At 44.7% G+C, this 17,400-nt stretch overlaps 1 protein-coding gene across 1 annotated transcript in view; it reads left to right on the top strand.

Annotated features, from left to right (window-relative positions):
- Positions 1-16,374: 16,374 nt before the first annotated feature.
- The window catches only part of gpc4 (glypican 4), an 87,378-nt gene continuing 86,352 nt past the window's right edge, over positions 16,375-17,400 (top strand). Inside the window, exon 1 of the mRNA XM_062964021.1 lies at positions 16,375-17,077. Within this exon, the coding sequence (XP_062820091.1) occupies positions 16,390-17,077 (688 nt within the window). The 5' untranslated portion in view covers positions 16,375-16,389. The remainder of the gene's footprint in view (positions 17,078-17,400) is intronic.

Below are 17,400 nucleotides of genomic sequence, written 5' to 3'. Positions count from 1 at the left end.
AACAAGGTCCTTTCAAAAGAAGCCAAAGTCCCAGAAACGAGAATACATCCATGCTACAAGGTAATACAGGAGAGCAGACTTGGTTCTTGATTCAAGCGAGTAAATTGCTTTGACAAAGATTTCCCTCTCAGCAGACTGTTTTAATAGCATAACATGAAGGCATTTCTTTGCCCTTTGACCTCCCTCTTATTTGCTATTCTGAGACTTCTGCGCAACCAACGAAATTCCAGACGACTAGCCCGATCTAGTGAAGCGGCCTCACCGCTTTCAAGGCCACAGGGTTGGTTAGTGTTATCAAACTGAGGCTGGGAACCACTCTCCCTTTCTGCTTCTTGCACCTGAAAACCATCATCAGAAACAACACCCATACCTTATTCACAAAACACACTGGGACCCACATATTAAAATTTCATTTTTGTTGGCCGGCCAGAATCCTAAAATAACACACAAAACAGCCCTTTTCCTATTCAAAGCAACACAGCTGAGAATTGCATATTTGCAATCAATTGGGGTAAACTTGGTGATGCAGATACAGTAGAGTCTCACTTATCCAACACTCGCTTATCCAACGTTCTGGATTATCCAACGCATTTTTGTAGTCAATGTTTTCAATATATCGTGATATTTTGGTGCTAAATTCGTAAATACAGTAATTACAACATAACATTACTGCATATTGAACTACTTTTTCTGCCAAATTTGTTGTCTAACATGATGTTTTGGTGCTTCATTTGTAAAATCATAACCTAATTTGATGTTTAATAGGCTTTTCCTTAATGCCTCCTTATTATCCAACATATTCGCTTATCCAAAATTCTGCTGGCCCGTTTATGTTGGATAAGTGAGACTCTACTGTATTTGACCTGAACGGGATCTTGTTAACAGCTTGTTCATTTTAACTTCTTTTTTAATGCGGGTTGTAAGTTGTATGTATGTCTAAGTGTAAATGTTTTGATACGGCCGATGGGCTAATCAATAAAACGTGATTTGAGTATTTGAGTATCAGAAACAACATCATTTCTTCCCATGGGAAAGCCTCCCTGCTCCTCATCTCCCACAGCAGGAACACACTGCACTTGAATCCCATAATCCTCATTAGAGTCATCTTGAAACTCATCCTGAACCTGAATCCCCATCATCTAGAAACTGCATCCCAGAATCCTCATCAGAGTCACACAAAGGCTGAGTCACAACAGTATATTAGTTTCTCCATATACCTCACAACCTCTGAGGATGCCTGCCATAGATGTGGGTGAAACATCAGGAGAGAATGCTTCTGGGACATAGCCATACATGGCCATACCTCGCTTGCCATAGATGTGGGCGAAATGTCAGGAGAAAATGCTTCTGGGACATGTCCATACAGCCTGGAAATCACACAACAATTCTGGACTAGTTTGTTTGCCAGAAGGTCATGCGGGACCCTCTTCTTTTGCTTCCTTCTTTTACTTCTTCCCCCCTTTTTCACTCTTTCCCAAAAAAAGAGAAGCCCTGATTTGTCTTGACAGCGTCAAAACTGGGCCTCCCGCATCTCCGATTAGAGAGCCATCATCAGGTTTTGGCCAAACTTCGAGCACAAAGTCTTTGGCGGAGAAGGTAAAGCGTCTTGCTTAGAACAGAAAGCCAAACCAGAATCCAAGTGGGGGGAAAATAAACACCCGGCAAACGCAAACCAGAGAAGCTCTTGGAAGCGAGACGTCCAGGGGGATGACAGTTGTGTACATTCCGGCCGGGAAAGACGGATTAAGGGGAGCGACCTTTCTCCCTGTCTGCAAAAGGAGCCTCCTTGTGTGTCTTTCGGCAAAGGGACCCGGCTCGCTGACCTCCTCGAGGCTTAGTCTGGGCCTACCGGGTTCCTCAGGAAAACGGCTTCATCTGGATTGCATCTCTGAGCAAATTCCAAGCGTTCCTGTATTAATTTGAGCTCGCCAGCGAAGGCATTCCAAGGGGATGGAGGGATGGGAAAAAGTCAGAGACGCAGATGAGAGAATGCAGGCTCGCGGCAGAGGAAAGAGAGACGTTTGGCTCTGCTTTCCCTTCCCAAACTATTCTCCCACCCTAGAAACTTTTGAAGAAGCCTGCAAGAGTCCATCTCAGGGGTCCCCAAACTAAGGCCCGGGGGCCGGATGCAGCCCTCCAAGGTCATTTACCTGGCCCCCGCCCTCAGTTTTATAATATAATATTTTATATCAATCTTAATAATATAATATATTGTATATACATATAATATTGATAATAATATTATGTTATACAATATAATACTAATAGTAATACCATATAATAATATTAATTATATGTTAATATTACATATTATATAATAGTACAGTAGAGTCTCACTTATCCAACACTCGCTTATCCAATGTTCTGGATTATCCAACGCATTTTTGTAGTCAATGTTTTCAGTATATCGTGATATTTTGGTGCTAAATTCGTAAATACAGTAATTACAACATAACATTACTGCATATTAAACTACTTTTTCTGCCAAGTTTGTTGTATAACATGATGTTTTGGTGCTTAATTTGTAAAATCATAACCTGATTTGATGTTTAATAGGCTTTTCCTTAATGTCTCCTTATTATCCAACATATTCGCTTATCCAACATTCTGCCGGCCCGTTTATGTTGGATAAGTGAGACTCTACTGTACATTTATTCTTTCACTCTGATATTATTATTATTACATTTATTATTTTACTCTATTTATTATTACAGTAGAGTCTCACTTATCCAAGCTAAACAGGCCGGCAGAAGCTTGGATAAGCAAATATCTTGGATTAAGGAAAAGCCTATTAAACATCAAATTAGGTTATGATTTTACAAATTAAGCACCAAAACATCATGTTATACAACAAATTTGACAGAAAAAGTAGTTCAATACGCAGTAATGCTATGTAGTAATTACTGTATTAACGAATTTAGCACCAAAATATCACGATGTATTGAAAACATTGACTACAAAAATGGCTTGGATTATCCAGAGGCTTGGATAAGCGAGGCTTGGATAAGTGAGACTCTACTGTACTTGTATTATTTTCCTGTATTTATTATTATTATATTACTTATATTATTTTACTCTATTATTATTATTAAAAGGATACATAAGCATATTTACATTGAAGAAGATGAGAATAGTTATTTGATCAGAGTTGGACTGTCAAGGACAGAACGCCACAAGATTCAAAGTAACAGAGTTTATTAGATTACAGAACTCAAAAAATGCCCGTAAAACACAAGGGCCAGGCAATTTTTGCCTTTAGGAGCAAAAAGGGGCAAAAGTAAATGTTCAAAAGATAAACTGGATTAAACCGGAGTTTAATCCGGGTAAAAACAAACTGCTTTCTTCAGCCTGGGTAAAAAACAAAACGAAAGCCAAGAAACAAAAGATACAAGGAATGCAACTAATTGGCAGCAGATTCCTCTCTGCTGCCAACACTGTTTTTAGAGTAACTTGCGTCGCTCCCACACACACACACAGCAGACAGGATCTCCAACACGAGCAGACGCAGCCAGGGATTTTAGCAGTAGAGTAGACCAGTTCCGTTCCGTAGATCAAAGCCAGAAGCAGACGTTTGTAGTTTTTCCAAGTCCAAGAAGGGGGGGAAGACAAGCCGTGGTCAGTTCAGTCCGAGTTCTCAAAGCAGGAGATGGCGTCCGTCAAGAAGACGACGGAAGGTCAAGCTAATAAGAGTAAGCACAGGTTTGCACAAACAAATGCCCACACAATCCCTCCCGCCGTCTGACCCTGGATTCCAATCAACTTACGTCTCAGCACAGGAAAGCACACAAGTCTTCAGGGAAGCGTCCCACACACACACACGAATCCCAAGCGTTTGCCCAGATTACCTTGCCCGACGCAATTTGCAATTGCTCCCAAGCCCCATTTTATGCCAGTTACAAATCTTCATCACTGTCAGCTGTCCTCCTTAACCCGGGCGTTTCCTCATCACTTTCCTCGTCAGAGCTGGAACACCTCTGACTACGCCCAACAGCATCTCCAGCTGTGGATCCCGTCCCATCCCTCCAGCTAAGCCATGGGTCTAATCCTGAAGGTCCCCATTCATCTTCTGTCCCATCATGGCCAGTGGCCCCCAATTCCTCCCTTACCCGAGTCCAATCCATCTCATCCTCCTCTGAGCTAACCAGCCCTTCCTCCATTCTTTCCGTAAACCCTTCGAAAGACTCTTCGTCAGATGGTGCTGCAAATATGTCTCGCAGTCTTTTTCTCTCTCGCTCCTCGAGAGTATCTGACTCTCGAGGAGTCTTACGCCCACGCCTGTCAGTAACAGAGCCACGAGGCTCAATCATAACACTATCCCCTCTCACAAAGGCCTCCTCCTCCGATGGCGGAGAAGTGGCAGTGATACCCTCCGCTATAGCACCACGACGACTAGAGGTATCAAGTTTCAACAGCGAACGATGAAAGACTGGATGGACCTTTAAACTAGACGGTAAACGCAAACGAAACGCAACAGAAGAAATCTTTTTAACGATAGGAAAGGGACCCAAATACCGAGGCGCAAACTTTCCCCCAGCCTGTTTAATATGTTTGGAAGATAACCACACCAAATCCCCTTCTTCCAACTCCTCCCCTGCCTGCCTGTGGCGGTCAGCCTGAGTCTTCTGCGTTGCCTTAGCTTCCAACAGTAAGCGACGGGCAACATCATGCAATGCAGCCATTTCCGTAGAGCGGTACACAGGGTCCGAAGAGACCACATTGGTCGACGGCGCCACACCTCCCCGTGGGTGAAAGCCATAAGTAAGCTCAAACGGCGTATGCTGACTAGACGTGTGCACCGCATTGTTGTAAGCAAATTCCGCCACCGGTAACCACTTCACCCAAGCCGTGGGTTGATCTAAACAAAAACAACGCAAATACTGCTCTAAGAGCCCATTAACCCGTTCCGACTGTCCATCCGTTTGCGGATGGAAAGCGGACGACACGTTTAACTTAGTCCCCAAGCACTCATGGAAGTGTTTCCAAAAGCGTGACACAAATTGCGGAGCCCTATCGGAAATAATCACCTCGGGTGCTCCGTGCAAGCGATAGATGTGCTTTGTAAATAGTAAGGCCAACGTAGGGGCCGCCGGAATGGTTGAACAAGGAATAAAATGAGCCAGTTTACTAAATAAATCCACCACCACCCAAATACAAGTATAACCCCCAGACTTAGGCAAATCTGAAATGAAATCCATGGAAATGATTTGCCATGGCCTCTCCGGAACAGGTAAAGACGACAACAACCCTCTAGGGCGCCCAACAGGCGTCTTACTCTGCTGACAAACGGCGCAGCTGTCACAAAAGCGCAGAATGTCTTGCCGCATCTTTGGCCACCAGTAGCTCCTGGTGATAAGCTGTACGGTCTTGAACCTGCCAAAGTGCCCAGCCATGGGTTCGTCATGGTGGGCTCTAATCACCTCCAACCTGAGGGCCCCCACTGGTACGTAAACCTGCCCCCTACGCACCAATACCCCGTCTTGATCTTGGAGATGCGGCAGTATGGTACGGTTACCTGCTGAGAGCAGCATCAGTTGCTCCTGTGTCCACACATCATCTTTCTGAGCCTCAAGGATCTGGTCATGTAACCCGAGCTCATTATCTACAACACACAGCGAGGCAGTAGGCAAGATGGTCTGACATACTACCTGCTCATTGGTCTTAAATTCTGGCTTGCGGGATAAAGCATCGGCCCGCAAGTTTGCCTTCCCCTCCACGAACTGCACCTTGAAGTTAAACCTGGAGAAAAACAAAGCCCAGCGGATTTGACGCTGGTTTAACTTCTTTGCTGTTTGCAAGTGCTCTAAGTTCTTATGATCAGACCTGACCACGATCTGGTGCCGTGCCCCTTCAAGCCAGTGCCGCCACACCTCAAACGCCACCTTAATCGCCAACAACTCCTTCTCCCATATGGTATAGTTCTGCTCGAAGGGTGTTAGTTGCCGCGAGTAAAATCCACAGGGACGCAAGGTCCCTGAGGAATCCTTCTGAGACAATACAGCCCCCAACGCGTAGCTAGAAGCGTCCGCTTCTACCACGAACGGCTTGTCAACATCAGGATGGGTTAGTATGTTGTCCGATTGAAAACTAGACTTAAGTTGTAGAAACGCCTCGTGAGCTTCCCGCCCCCACACAAATGGCTGTTTCTTGCGCAGAAGCTGCGTCAAAGGTACCGTGAGCTTTGCAAAATTCGGAATAAACTCCCGGTAGTAATTAGCGAAACCTAAAAACCTTTGTACGTCCTTCTTAGTCTTCAACTCCTGCCATGAGTTGACGGCGTCAACCTTATGTGGGTCCATTTTAAGTTCCCTACCTGACACTACATGACCTAGGAACTCCACTTCAGGCACATGAAAGACGCACTTGGAAGCCTTGGCGAAAAGCCCATTAGCCCGCAGTCGGTGCAGAACCTGCTTGACATGTTGACGATGTTCTTTCTCGTCCTTAGAAAAAATCAAGATATCATCCAAATAAATCACTAAAAATTGGTCAATTAGGTCCCTGAACACATCGTTCATGAACCTCTGGAAGACCGCAGGAGCATTACAAAGCCCAAAAGGCATGACTCGGAACTCGTGGCATCCGAAACACGTGTTAAATGCCGTCTTCCATTCATCCCCTTCCCGTATACGGATTAAGTTATAGGCCCCCCGCAGGTCAAGCTTGGTAAAGACCTTAGCCCCTTGCACCCTTGATAACAGTTCCGAGATTAAAGGGAGCGGGTACCTATCCCGAATGGTGTATTTGTTTAGGATCCGATAGTCGCAGACCAGCCTAAGTTCCCCAGTCTTTTTGGCTACAAAGAATACTGGTGCCGCAGTTGGAGAACTAGATGGGCGAATAAACCCCTTGGCTAAATTTTCATCTAGAAACTCCCGCAAAGCTTGCCTTTCCGGTACAGTCAAGGCATACAGCCTCCCCGCTGGCAGTTTCGCACCTTCTGCCAACTTGATGGCGCAATCATATGGCCTGTGCGGTGGTAATTTGTCCGCTTCTCTTTTACAAAATACATCAGAGAACTCCCCATACTCAGCAGGCACTCCCTCCATATCAGAATGAGTAACATTTAGAGTGCAACAATCCTGCCTCTTTAAGATCACTTTACGTGTTGCCCAATCTACTTGTGGGTTTACTACAGCTAGCCAATCCATCCCCAGGATCACATCATATCTAGGCAAGCTCGTAATATCCCACACAAACGTTCCCGTTACTCCCTGCACCTCCCACGTTACTGCTGAGGTTTCATGGTTAACCACCCCAGTCTCCAGCAGTCTCCCATCTGCTCCTTCCACCCACACGTCGCATGCCTTGCGCACTCTAGGAATGCCATGCTTCTTAGCAAACTCAATATCTACATATGAGACCGTAGCCCCTGAGTCCAGCAGTGCCAAAGTAGAAACAAGTTCCCTTCCCCCAACAGATAAAGTAATGGGTACGAAAACATGCTTCCTCCCCTCAGTTGACTGCTTGAGGAGCCCTAGTGCGTTGGACTCACGTCGCACTAGGGCTGGCCTTTTCCCGAAAGCTGGGAAGGTTTCACATTACAATTTTTGGCAAAATGCCCAGCATTCCCACAGTACAAACACAAGCCCAGCTGCCTCCTACGGCTCTTTTCCTCTGTAGACAGCTTTTTAAAGACCCCAAGCTCCATGGGCTCTTCCCCCATCACCACAGGTGCCCTGGTTACATGCATGGGTGGCGCACACATTGCTTTTGAGTGTTTACGAGCCTCGAACCTTGCGTCTAAACGCAGCACCTTAGCTACTAAGGCGTCCCAGCTTTCAGCCGGCTCCAAGCGTGCTAATTCATCCTGGAGCATATCATTTAACCCGGCAGTAAATAAAAGCATGAATGCATTTTCCCCCCAATCCAGCTGGTGGCGATACAGGTTAAACTTATTTAAGTAATCCAAAACAGTCCCCTTTCCCTGTTTCAACCGATACAGAGCCCACCCAGCGTTCTCCGTGCGGAGAGGATCCCCAAAAGTATCAGTTAACAACTTTTTGAAATTATTCAAATTGTCCTTGACTGGGTCATTTCCCAAAATTAAATTAGTGGCCCATTGTCCTGCGGGACCGGTCAACAAACTCAAAATAAAGGCCACCTTGCTAGTGTCTGTAGGAAAAGCGTGAACACTGAGCTGAGAAAAATAAAGCTCCACTTGTGCCAAAAAGGTTGGCAACTTGCACCTGGTTCCGTCAAAGCGTTCAGGAGTCAAAACATGTCCTTTCACGGCATGAGCTGTTTGGCTAACGGTAAAAGCCGTTTGCAATTGGTCTAATTTGACCCTTAACTCATCCATCGTCTTCCTGACGGGTTTATTGCTGCAATAAACCTTTTATGGGCGTCGGGCAATCTGTCAAGGACAGAACGCCACAAGATTCAAAGTAACAGAGTTTATTAGATTACAGAACTCAAAAAATGCCCGTAAAACACAAGGGCCAGGCAATTTTTGCCTTTAGGAGCAAAAAGGGGCAAAAGTAAATGTTCAAAAGATAAACTGGATTAAACCGGAGTTTAATCCGGGTAAAAACAAACTGCTTTCTTCAGCCTGGGTAAAAAACAAAACGAAAGCCAAGAAACAAAAGATACAAGGAATGCAACTAATTGGCAGCAGATTCCTCTCTGCTGCCAACACTGTTTTTAGAGTAACTTGCGTCGCTCCCACACACACACACAGCAGACAGGATCTCCAACACGAGCAGACGCAGCCAGGGATTTTAGCAGTAGAGTAGACCAGTTCCGTTCCGTAGATCAAAGCCAGAAGCAGACGTTTGTAGTTTTTCCAAGTCCAAGAAGGGGGGGAAGACAAGCCGTGGTCAGTTCAGTCCGAGTTCTCAAAGCAGGAGATGGCGTCCGTCAAGAAGACGACGGAAGGTCAAGCTAATAAGAGTAAGCACAGGTTTGCACAAACAAATGCCCACACAATCCCTCCCGCCGTCTGACCCTGGATTCCAATCAACTTACGTCTCAGCACAGGAAAGCACACAAGTCTTCAGGGAAGCGTCCCACACACACACACGAATCCCAAGCGTTTGCCCAGATTACCTTGCCCGACGCAATTTGCAATTGCTCCCAAGCCCCATTTTATGCCAGTTACAAATCTTCATCACTGTCAGCTGTCCTCCTTAACCCGGGCGTTTCCTCATCACTTTCCTCGTCAGAGCTGGAACACCTCTGACTACGCCCAACAGCATCTCCAGCTGTGGATCCCGTCCCATCCCTCCAGCTAAGCCATGGGTCTAATCCTGAAGGTCCCCATTCATCTTCTGTCCCATCATGGCCAGTGGCCCCCAATTCCTCCCTTACCCGAGTCCAATCCATCTCATCCTCCTCTGAGCTAACCAGCCCCTCCTCCATTCTTTCCGTAAACCCTTCGAAAGACTCTTCGTCAGATGGTGCTGCAAATATGTCTCGCAGTCTTTTTCTCTCTCGCTCCTCGAGAGTATCTGACTCTCGAGGAGTCTTACGCCCACGCCTGTCAGTAACAGAGCCACGAGGCTCAATCATAACATGGACAGTCTTATCTTAAATTTTAGCTTCAAAAACATTTAACCTACTGATGCCTCAATTAATGTAATTTTATTGGTATCTGTTTTTATTTCTGAAATTTACCACCCTCAGCTTATACTGGAGTCAATGTTTTCCCAGTTTTTTGAGGTAAAATTAGGTGCCTTGGCTTATATTCGGGTCGGCTTATACTCAAGTATATATGGTAGGTTTGTATTTCAAGTCTTAACATGATAACAGGAAACAATCCCTGAAAAGATGCCTCAACTGCCCTGGCTCAATTCTATGGGAACCTGGGAGTTGTAGTTGTCCAAGGTCTGTAGCCTTTTTTCTGCCAAAGGGTGCATCTACACTACAGAACGAATGCTGATTGACCCCACTTGAACCACCCTGGCTGAATGCTATGGCATCCTAGAAGTTGTAGTTTTCCAAGGTCTTTAGCAATCTCTGCCAAAGGGTGCATCTACACTGCAGAATGAATGCTCCTTGATTCCACTTGAACTGACAGATGGGAGCTCACCCCGTCTCATGGATTCGAACCACTGACCTTCAGGTCTTCAGGTCAGCAGTTCAGCTGGCACAAGGTCTTAACCAATTGTGCCAATGTGGCTATTAGTATTATTATTTTATTATGACACAGCAAACAAGATAGATATGCTGGATTTCGTCAGACACTGGATTTCAGTTTCCGTTTTCCCATACAGCTTCAGGTCATCCATGTACATCAGATGCGAAATTTTGTGAGATTTCTTGGAGGTTTGATAGCCGAGATTTGTTTTTTGTAAGATTGTTGACAGAGGGATCATGGCAATAATGAAAAGCAGAGGGGACAATGAGTCTCCCTGGAAAATTCCTCTTCTAATGTTGACAAGTCCATAGCTTTCATTTCCAACAAACAGTTCAGTTTATTATTATTATTATTATTATTATTATTATTATTATTATTATCATCATCATCATCATTTTTATTATTATTTGTGTATGCAGGCTACCATGATTGTACATTATTATTACTATTGACACAACGACATAGACTGACACAGCAAACAAGATAGATATGCTGGATTTTGTATCACAAAATCACAAGTCGAACACTTCCCAAGTGTCTAGGACTGTGTGAGGTGGTATTATTATTATTATTATTATTATTATTATTATTTTATTTTATTATGACACAGCAAACAAGATAGATATGCTGGATTTCGTTTCACAAAATCACAAGTCGAACACTTCCCAAGTGTCTAGGACTGTGTGATGTATTTTCGGATGATGCACGCAGATCCCAGTAGGGTGGCCTTTTGCAGTTGGCAGATCGTAATTTTGTCAATGTCTATTGTTTCCAAATGCCGGCTGAGATCTTTTGGCATGGCATCCAATGTGCCAATCACCACCGGGACCACCTGCACTGGTTTCTGCCAGAGTCTTTGAAGTTAAATCTTGAGGTCCTGATAACGGCTGAGTTTTTCCTGTTGTTTTTCGTCAATGCGACTGTCACCTGAGATGGCAAAATCAATGATTCAAACCTTTTTCTTTTCCACAACTGTGATGTCTGGTGTGTGGTGTTCCAGAACTTTGTCAGTCTGGATTCGGAAGTCCCACAGTATCTTTGCGTGCTCATTTTCCAATACTTTTGCAGGTTTGTGATCCCACCAGTTCTTTGCTGCTGGGAGGTGGTACTTGAGGCATAAGTTCCAATGAATCATTTGGGCCACATCGTTGTGCCTCTGTTTGTAGTCTGTCTGTGCGATTTTCTTACAGCAGCTGAGGAGATGATCAATGGTTTCCTTGCACAGTCTGCATTTTGGGTCATCAGCTGATTTTTCGATCTTGGCCTTGATTGCCTTTGTCCTGATGGCTTGCTTCTGGGCTGCAAGGATCAGGCCTTCTGTCTCCTTCTTCAGGGTCCCATTCGTGAGCCATAGCCAGGTCTTCTCCTTGTCAGCTTTTCCTTCAATTTTGTCAAGGAACTTTCCATGCAATGCTTAGTTGTGCCAGCTGTCAGCTCTAGTTTGTAGTGCGGTTTTCTTGTACTGATTCTTTGTCTGCTGTGCTTTGAGGAGTTTCTGATTTTTGACTTAATTATTATTATTTTTATGCATGCTACCATGTCTGTGTCTTCCTGAGTGGCAGAATGGGGTTGGTCTAGATAATCCCTGAAGTCTCCTCCATTGCTAGGATGCTATGATTTCAGGTCCATTTCAAAAGCCATTGAGTGGGAGGCAGGATGTGCATTGATGCATGTTCTTTTCAACCCCACTGTGCTCAAGAAAGAGGAGGTGATGGTTTCTGAAAAAAAAAGTTGTTCTTGTTTTTGCTGTGTATGTGTGTGTGTGTTTGTGAAGGCCAAAGGCCACCAGACTGCAGCAAATCCCTGGACGAACCTCAAGAAGCCGGGAGACGGCTGCAAATTACAGTCCTGGGCAAATTAGTAGCCAAGGGTTACCACTGCATTTGTCTGCCTTGGATTCCGTCGTGCCACGGAACTTGTTGTTTGTGAACAGAGAAAGTGTTCTGCTTTGTGCGTCTGCCTTGTTTCAGGAAGGAGGGAGATTATTGCTTTTACGGGAAAAATAAGGCATTGTTTATCCAGAGTAAGTTTGCATTCGTCTTCCTTGGCGGCAAAGAGAGTGTGACTTGCCCAAGGCTCATATATTCAATATAAAATTTGTACGTCAGTAAATACCCTAAAGGCAACAGATCCTGTCTGATCTTGGATGCTAAGCAGGGTGAGACCTGGTTAATATCTGGATGGGAGACCACCAAGGGATATTCGCTTTACTGAATGTAGGGATCAGGGCAGTGCATATGAATTGGAGGCCTATAATAATAATAATAATAATGAATGTATTACCTAAATATCCTAAAGGCAGGTGATCCTGTCTGATCTTGAAAGCTAAGCAGGGCCAGCCCTGGTTAATACCTGGATGGGAGACCGCCAAGGGATAGTCACTACGGTGAATGTAGGAATCAGGGCAGTGCATATGATTTGGAGGCCTATAATAGAAATAATAATAATAATAATAATAATAATAATAATAATAATAATAATGTATTACCTAAATATCCTAAAGGCAGGTGATCCTGTCTGATCTTGAATGCTAAGCAGGGTCATCCCTGGTTAATATCTGGATGGGAGACCGCCAAATGTAGAAATCAGGGCAGTGCATATGATTTGGAGGCCAATAATAGAAGTAATAATATTAATGAATTTTCTAAATATCCTAAAGGCAAGTGACCCTGTCTGATCTTGGATGCTAAGCAGGGTGAGACCTGGTTAATATCTGGATGGGAGACCATCAAGGGATATTCACTTTACTGAATATAAGGATCAGGGAAGTGCATATGATTTGGAAGCCTATAATAATAATAATGAATGTATTACCTAAATATCCTAAAGGCAGGTGATCCTGTCTGATCTTGAATGCTAAGCAGGGCCAGCCCTGGTTAATATCTGGATGGGAGACCACCATGGGATAGTCACTATGGTGAATGTAGGGCAGTGCATATGATTTGGAAGCCTATAATAGAAATAATAATAATAATAATAATAATAATAATAATAATAATAATAATAATGTACTACCGGTACCTAAATATCATAAAGGCGGGTGATCCTGTCTGATCTTGGATGCTAAGCAGGGTTGCCCTGGTTAATATCTAGATGGGAGACCGCCAAATGTAGGAATCAGGGCAGTGCATATGATTTGGAGGCCAATAATAATAATAATAATAATAATAATAATGAATTTTCTAAATATCCTAAAGGCAGGTGATCTTGGATGCTAAGCAGGGTCAGCCCTGGCTGGTGCTTGGATGGGAGACCTCTAAGGAATATTCACTATGAAATTAATGGGGGTCACCATGAATCGACAAGGCGCATGCCAGGTTTGGAATAGGAACACATACATGTGTGTGCATCTTAAGAGCCCTGGTGGCACAATGGGTTAAACCCTTGTGCCGGCTGGACTGCTGACCTGAAGGTTGGGTTGCTGACCTCAAGGTTGCTGGTTCAAATCCGGGATCCAGGGACACAAGAGAAGCCTCCCAGCAGGATGGTAACACATCTGGATGGGGCCTGGGCAGCATCTCTGTAGACAGCCAATTCTCTCACACCAGAAGTGACCTGCAGTGTATTCTCAATTCACTACTGTAATGATAATAATAACAATAATAATAATACACAATCATGGTAGCATACAAAAACATAATAATAATAATAATAATAATAATAATAATAAGGAAGCTGACGAGACCACTGATCATATCCTCAGCTGCTGTAAGAAAATCGCACAGACAGACTACAAACAGAGGCACAACTATGTGGCCCAAATGATTCATTGGAACTTATGCTGCAAGTACCACCTCCCAGCAGTAAAGAACTGGTGGGATCACAAACCTGCAAAAGTATTAGAAAATGAGCACGCAAAGATACTGTGGGACTTCCGAATCCAGACTGACAAAGTTCTGGAACACAACACACCAGGCATCACAGTTGTGGAAAAGAACAAGGTTTGGATCATTGATGTCGCCATCCCAGGTGACAGTCGGATTGATGAAAAACAACAGGAAAAACTCAGCTGCTATCAGGACCTCAAGATTGAACTGCAAAGACTCTGGCAGAAACCAGTACAGGTGGTCCCGGTGGTGATGGGCACACTGGGTTTTGTGCCAAAAGATCTCAGCCGGCATTTGGAAACAATAGACATTGACAAAATTACGATCTGCCAACTACAAAAGGCCACCCTACTGGGATCTGCGCGCATCATCCGAAAATACATCACACAGTCCTAGACACTTGGGAAGTGTTCGACTTGTGATTTTGTGATATGAAATCCAGCATATCTATCTTGTTTGCTGTGTCATACAATAATAATAATAATAATAATAATAATAATAATAATAATAATTATACAATCATGGTAGCATACAAAAACATAATAATAATAATAATAATAATAATAATAATAATAATAATAATAATACATCACACAGTCCTAAACACTTGGGAAGTGTTCGACTTGTGATTTTGTGATACGAAATCCAGCATATCTATCTTGTTTGCTGTGTCATACAATGTTGAATAATAATAATAATAATACACAATCATGGTAGCATACAAAAACATAATAATAATAATAATAATAATAACAATAATACATCACACAGTCCTAGACACGTGGGAAGTGTTCGACTTGTGATTTTGTGATACAAAATCCAGCGTATCTATCTTGTTTGCTGTGACATAAAATAATAATAATAATAATAATAATAATAATAATAATGCACAGTCATGGCAGCATATGTAAACAGAAGCGACTTGCAGTATGTTTTCAAGTCGTTTTTGTCATGATAAAAAAACGTGTGTGCACATATATGTGGTATATATATATATGCATATATATGCATATATATATATATGCGCCTGTTGACCTATGGTGACCTCATTCATTTCATGGCATTTTCCAAGGCCAGGAATACTAACAGGTACCTGCCTTGACACCTTTTGAAATCCACAATTAACATCTTCATATCCCTGGAGATCTGCAAATATGCCCGCTGCGCCATTTCGTTATCCAGGTGTAATAATTAACCTTTTGTTTATCTCTGGCCTTATCAGCACCTTGGCTCTCCAAAGGCATTTATCTCCCTTGGGTTGCAATGAGTCTAAAATGGGTCTGCATTGTTTCGAAAGGGATTTGGCCCTTGTTCCTGTTGTTCTTGTTAATCGAGGCCTTTATTGCTGTTTGCTGCACCGTTGCTTACCTTAACCGCCTGTTGTTTGAACACATACCTGGCTTCCTTGTGGAAAGAAAGGAGCCTAGTTGGGGTCCTGTTTGGTCTTGTTATTGCTCAGGTTTGTTAGTTTGCGGCAGGACTATTTATTTTATTTTATTTACAGCATTTAGATTCCGCCCTTCTCACCCCGAAGGGGACTCGGGGCGGATCACATTATTTATTTATTTATTTGCGACATTTATATCCCGCCCTTCTTTCTCACCCCGAAGGGGACTCAGGGCGGTTTACAAGTATATATACATACAATATATTATATTATACAACTATATTGCAATATTATTAGTAATATTGCATGTAATATAAATATACAATTATAATAGTGAATTATAATTATTATTACATTGTATTACAACATAATATTATTATTATTAACATTACACATATAGGCAAACATTCAATGCCTTTTAACATAGAACAAAGACAAACAAACACAGGCTCCGAGCGGGCCTCGAACTTATGACCTCCTGGTCAGAGTGATTCATTGCAGCTGGTTGCAGCTGGCTTGCTCTCCTGCCTGCGCCACAGCCCGGGCCTACAACTTCTATCATCTCCTTTTAATCCCCTGCAAATCCCCTGCAAATGATGACCATGGGGAACATGCACACTAAGTTTGGTCCAGATCCGTCATTAGTGGGATTCACGTGCCTCTCTCCGTGTGGGTGGACTACAACTCCCATCATCTTCTGTCAATACTCTGCAAACCTTGCCTCCCACCTGGGAGAAAGGGAGGTCGGGTAAGGGCTTCTGTGCCGTTTCAAATGGGAAAAAAGCGAGAAATAGTAAAAAAATAAAAATTAGGTAAAATCACGTGTGAATGCGGTGACACGCAAGACGCGTGTCAAGAGAAGCGGAAGGGGAGGTAGGAAAAGGGCTTCTTTGTCTTCTGACCTCCGCGCCCCGTTTCAAACGGGAAACGGGATAAGCGAGAAATAGTAAAAAAAACAATAGGTATAATCACGTGTGAATGCGGTGACACGCAAGACGCGTGTCAAGAGAAGTGGAAGGAGAGGTAGGAAAAGGGCTTCTTTGTCTTCTGACCTCCGCGCCCCGTTTCAAACGGGGGGAAAAAGCGAGAAATAGCAAAAAATGCCACAATCCCGTGTGAATGCCGTGACACGCAAGACGCAGGTCAAGAGAAGAGGAAGAAGAGGTAGGAAAAGGGCTTCTTTGTCTTCTGACCTCCGCACCCCGTTTCAAACAGGAAAAAAAGCGAGAAATAGCAAAAAAATAGGTATAATCCCGTGTGAACGCGTTGACACGGGACGCGTGTCCAGCGGGGCCTCCCTGCGGGGGCGGGAGTCCGGGGGAGGCGGCTCCGAAGGCGGGGAAGGCTGCGGGGCTCCTCCCGCTGGGCTCCGCCTCTGCCTGCCTGGCTCCCTCCCTCCTTCCCCGGCCGGGCTGCCTCTGCCTTTTCCCGGGGGCTGCCAAGTCTCCGTCGCCGAGCCCGACTTCGAAGGCGGCGAGGGGGAAAAAAGGAGCCGGCGGGGGGCAGCGCCTCGACCGGGCTGGGGGCGCCCTCCCTGCCTGCCTGCCTTCCTTCTTTCGTCCCTCCTCCGCGGACCACGAGCAAGAGCCCCCGCCGCCGCGCCAAGCATGCCCGCCCGCCCGGGCTTCCTCGCCCGGCGCCCGCCGCTCCTTTCTCTCCTTCTCCTCTTCCTCCTCGGAGCCGCCTTCTCCTCCGCCGAGCCCCGCTCGCGAAGTTGCTCCGAAGTCAAGCGGCTCTACGTGGCCAAAGGCTTCAGCCAGAACGAGGCGCCCAGCCACGAGATCAATGGTAAGGAGAGAGAGAGAAGGGTGAGGGAGGCCGGGCCCCAATGGAAGGAGGCTGGGTGAGAAGGAATAACTTGGGTAGACCGGGAACTTCCAAAGCAGGATAGAGGGGGTAGACCGGGAGGCTCCATGGACAAAGCAAAGCGGCCTGGGTAGACCGGGGAGCGGCAGGCTTGGATACAGCGGCCCCCTTTGGCTGGAGATAGGTCCTCTCCGGTCGGAGGGAATGAGTTTGGATAGACTCCTTGAGCTGGGTAGACCAGAACTTCCAACGACTTGGGGAGTTCGGCTCCGAAAGAGTGTGGGGTAGACCGGTACCTCTAGCTA

The sequence above is a fragment of the Anolis carolinensis genome, unplaced genomic scaffold (assembly GCF_035594765.1).
Source record: "Anolis carolinensis isolate JA03-04 unplaced genomic scaffold, rAnoCar3.1.pri scaffold_12, whole genome shotgun sequence".
NCBI lineage: Eukaryota > Metazoa > Chordata > Lepidosauria > Squamata > Dactyloidae > Anolis > Anolis carolinensis.
This window is presented reverse-complemented; position numbering and strand designations above follow the sequence as displayed.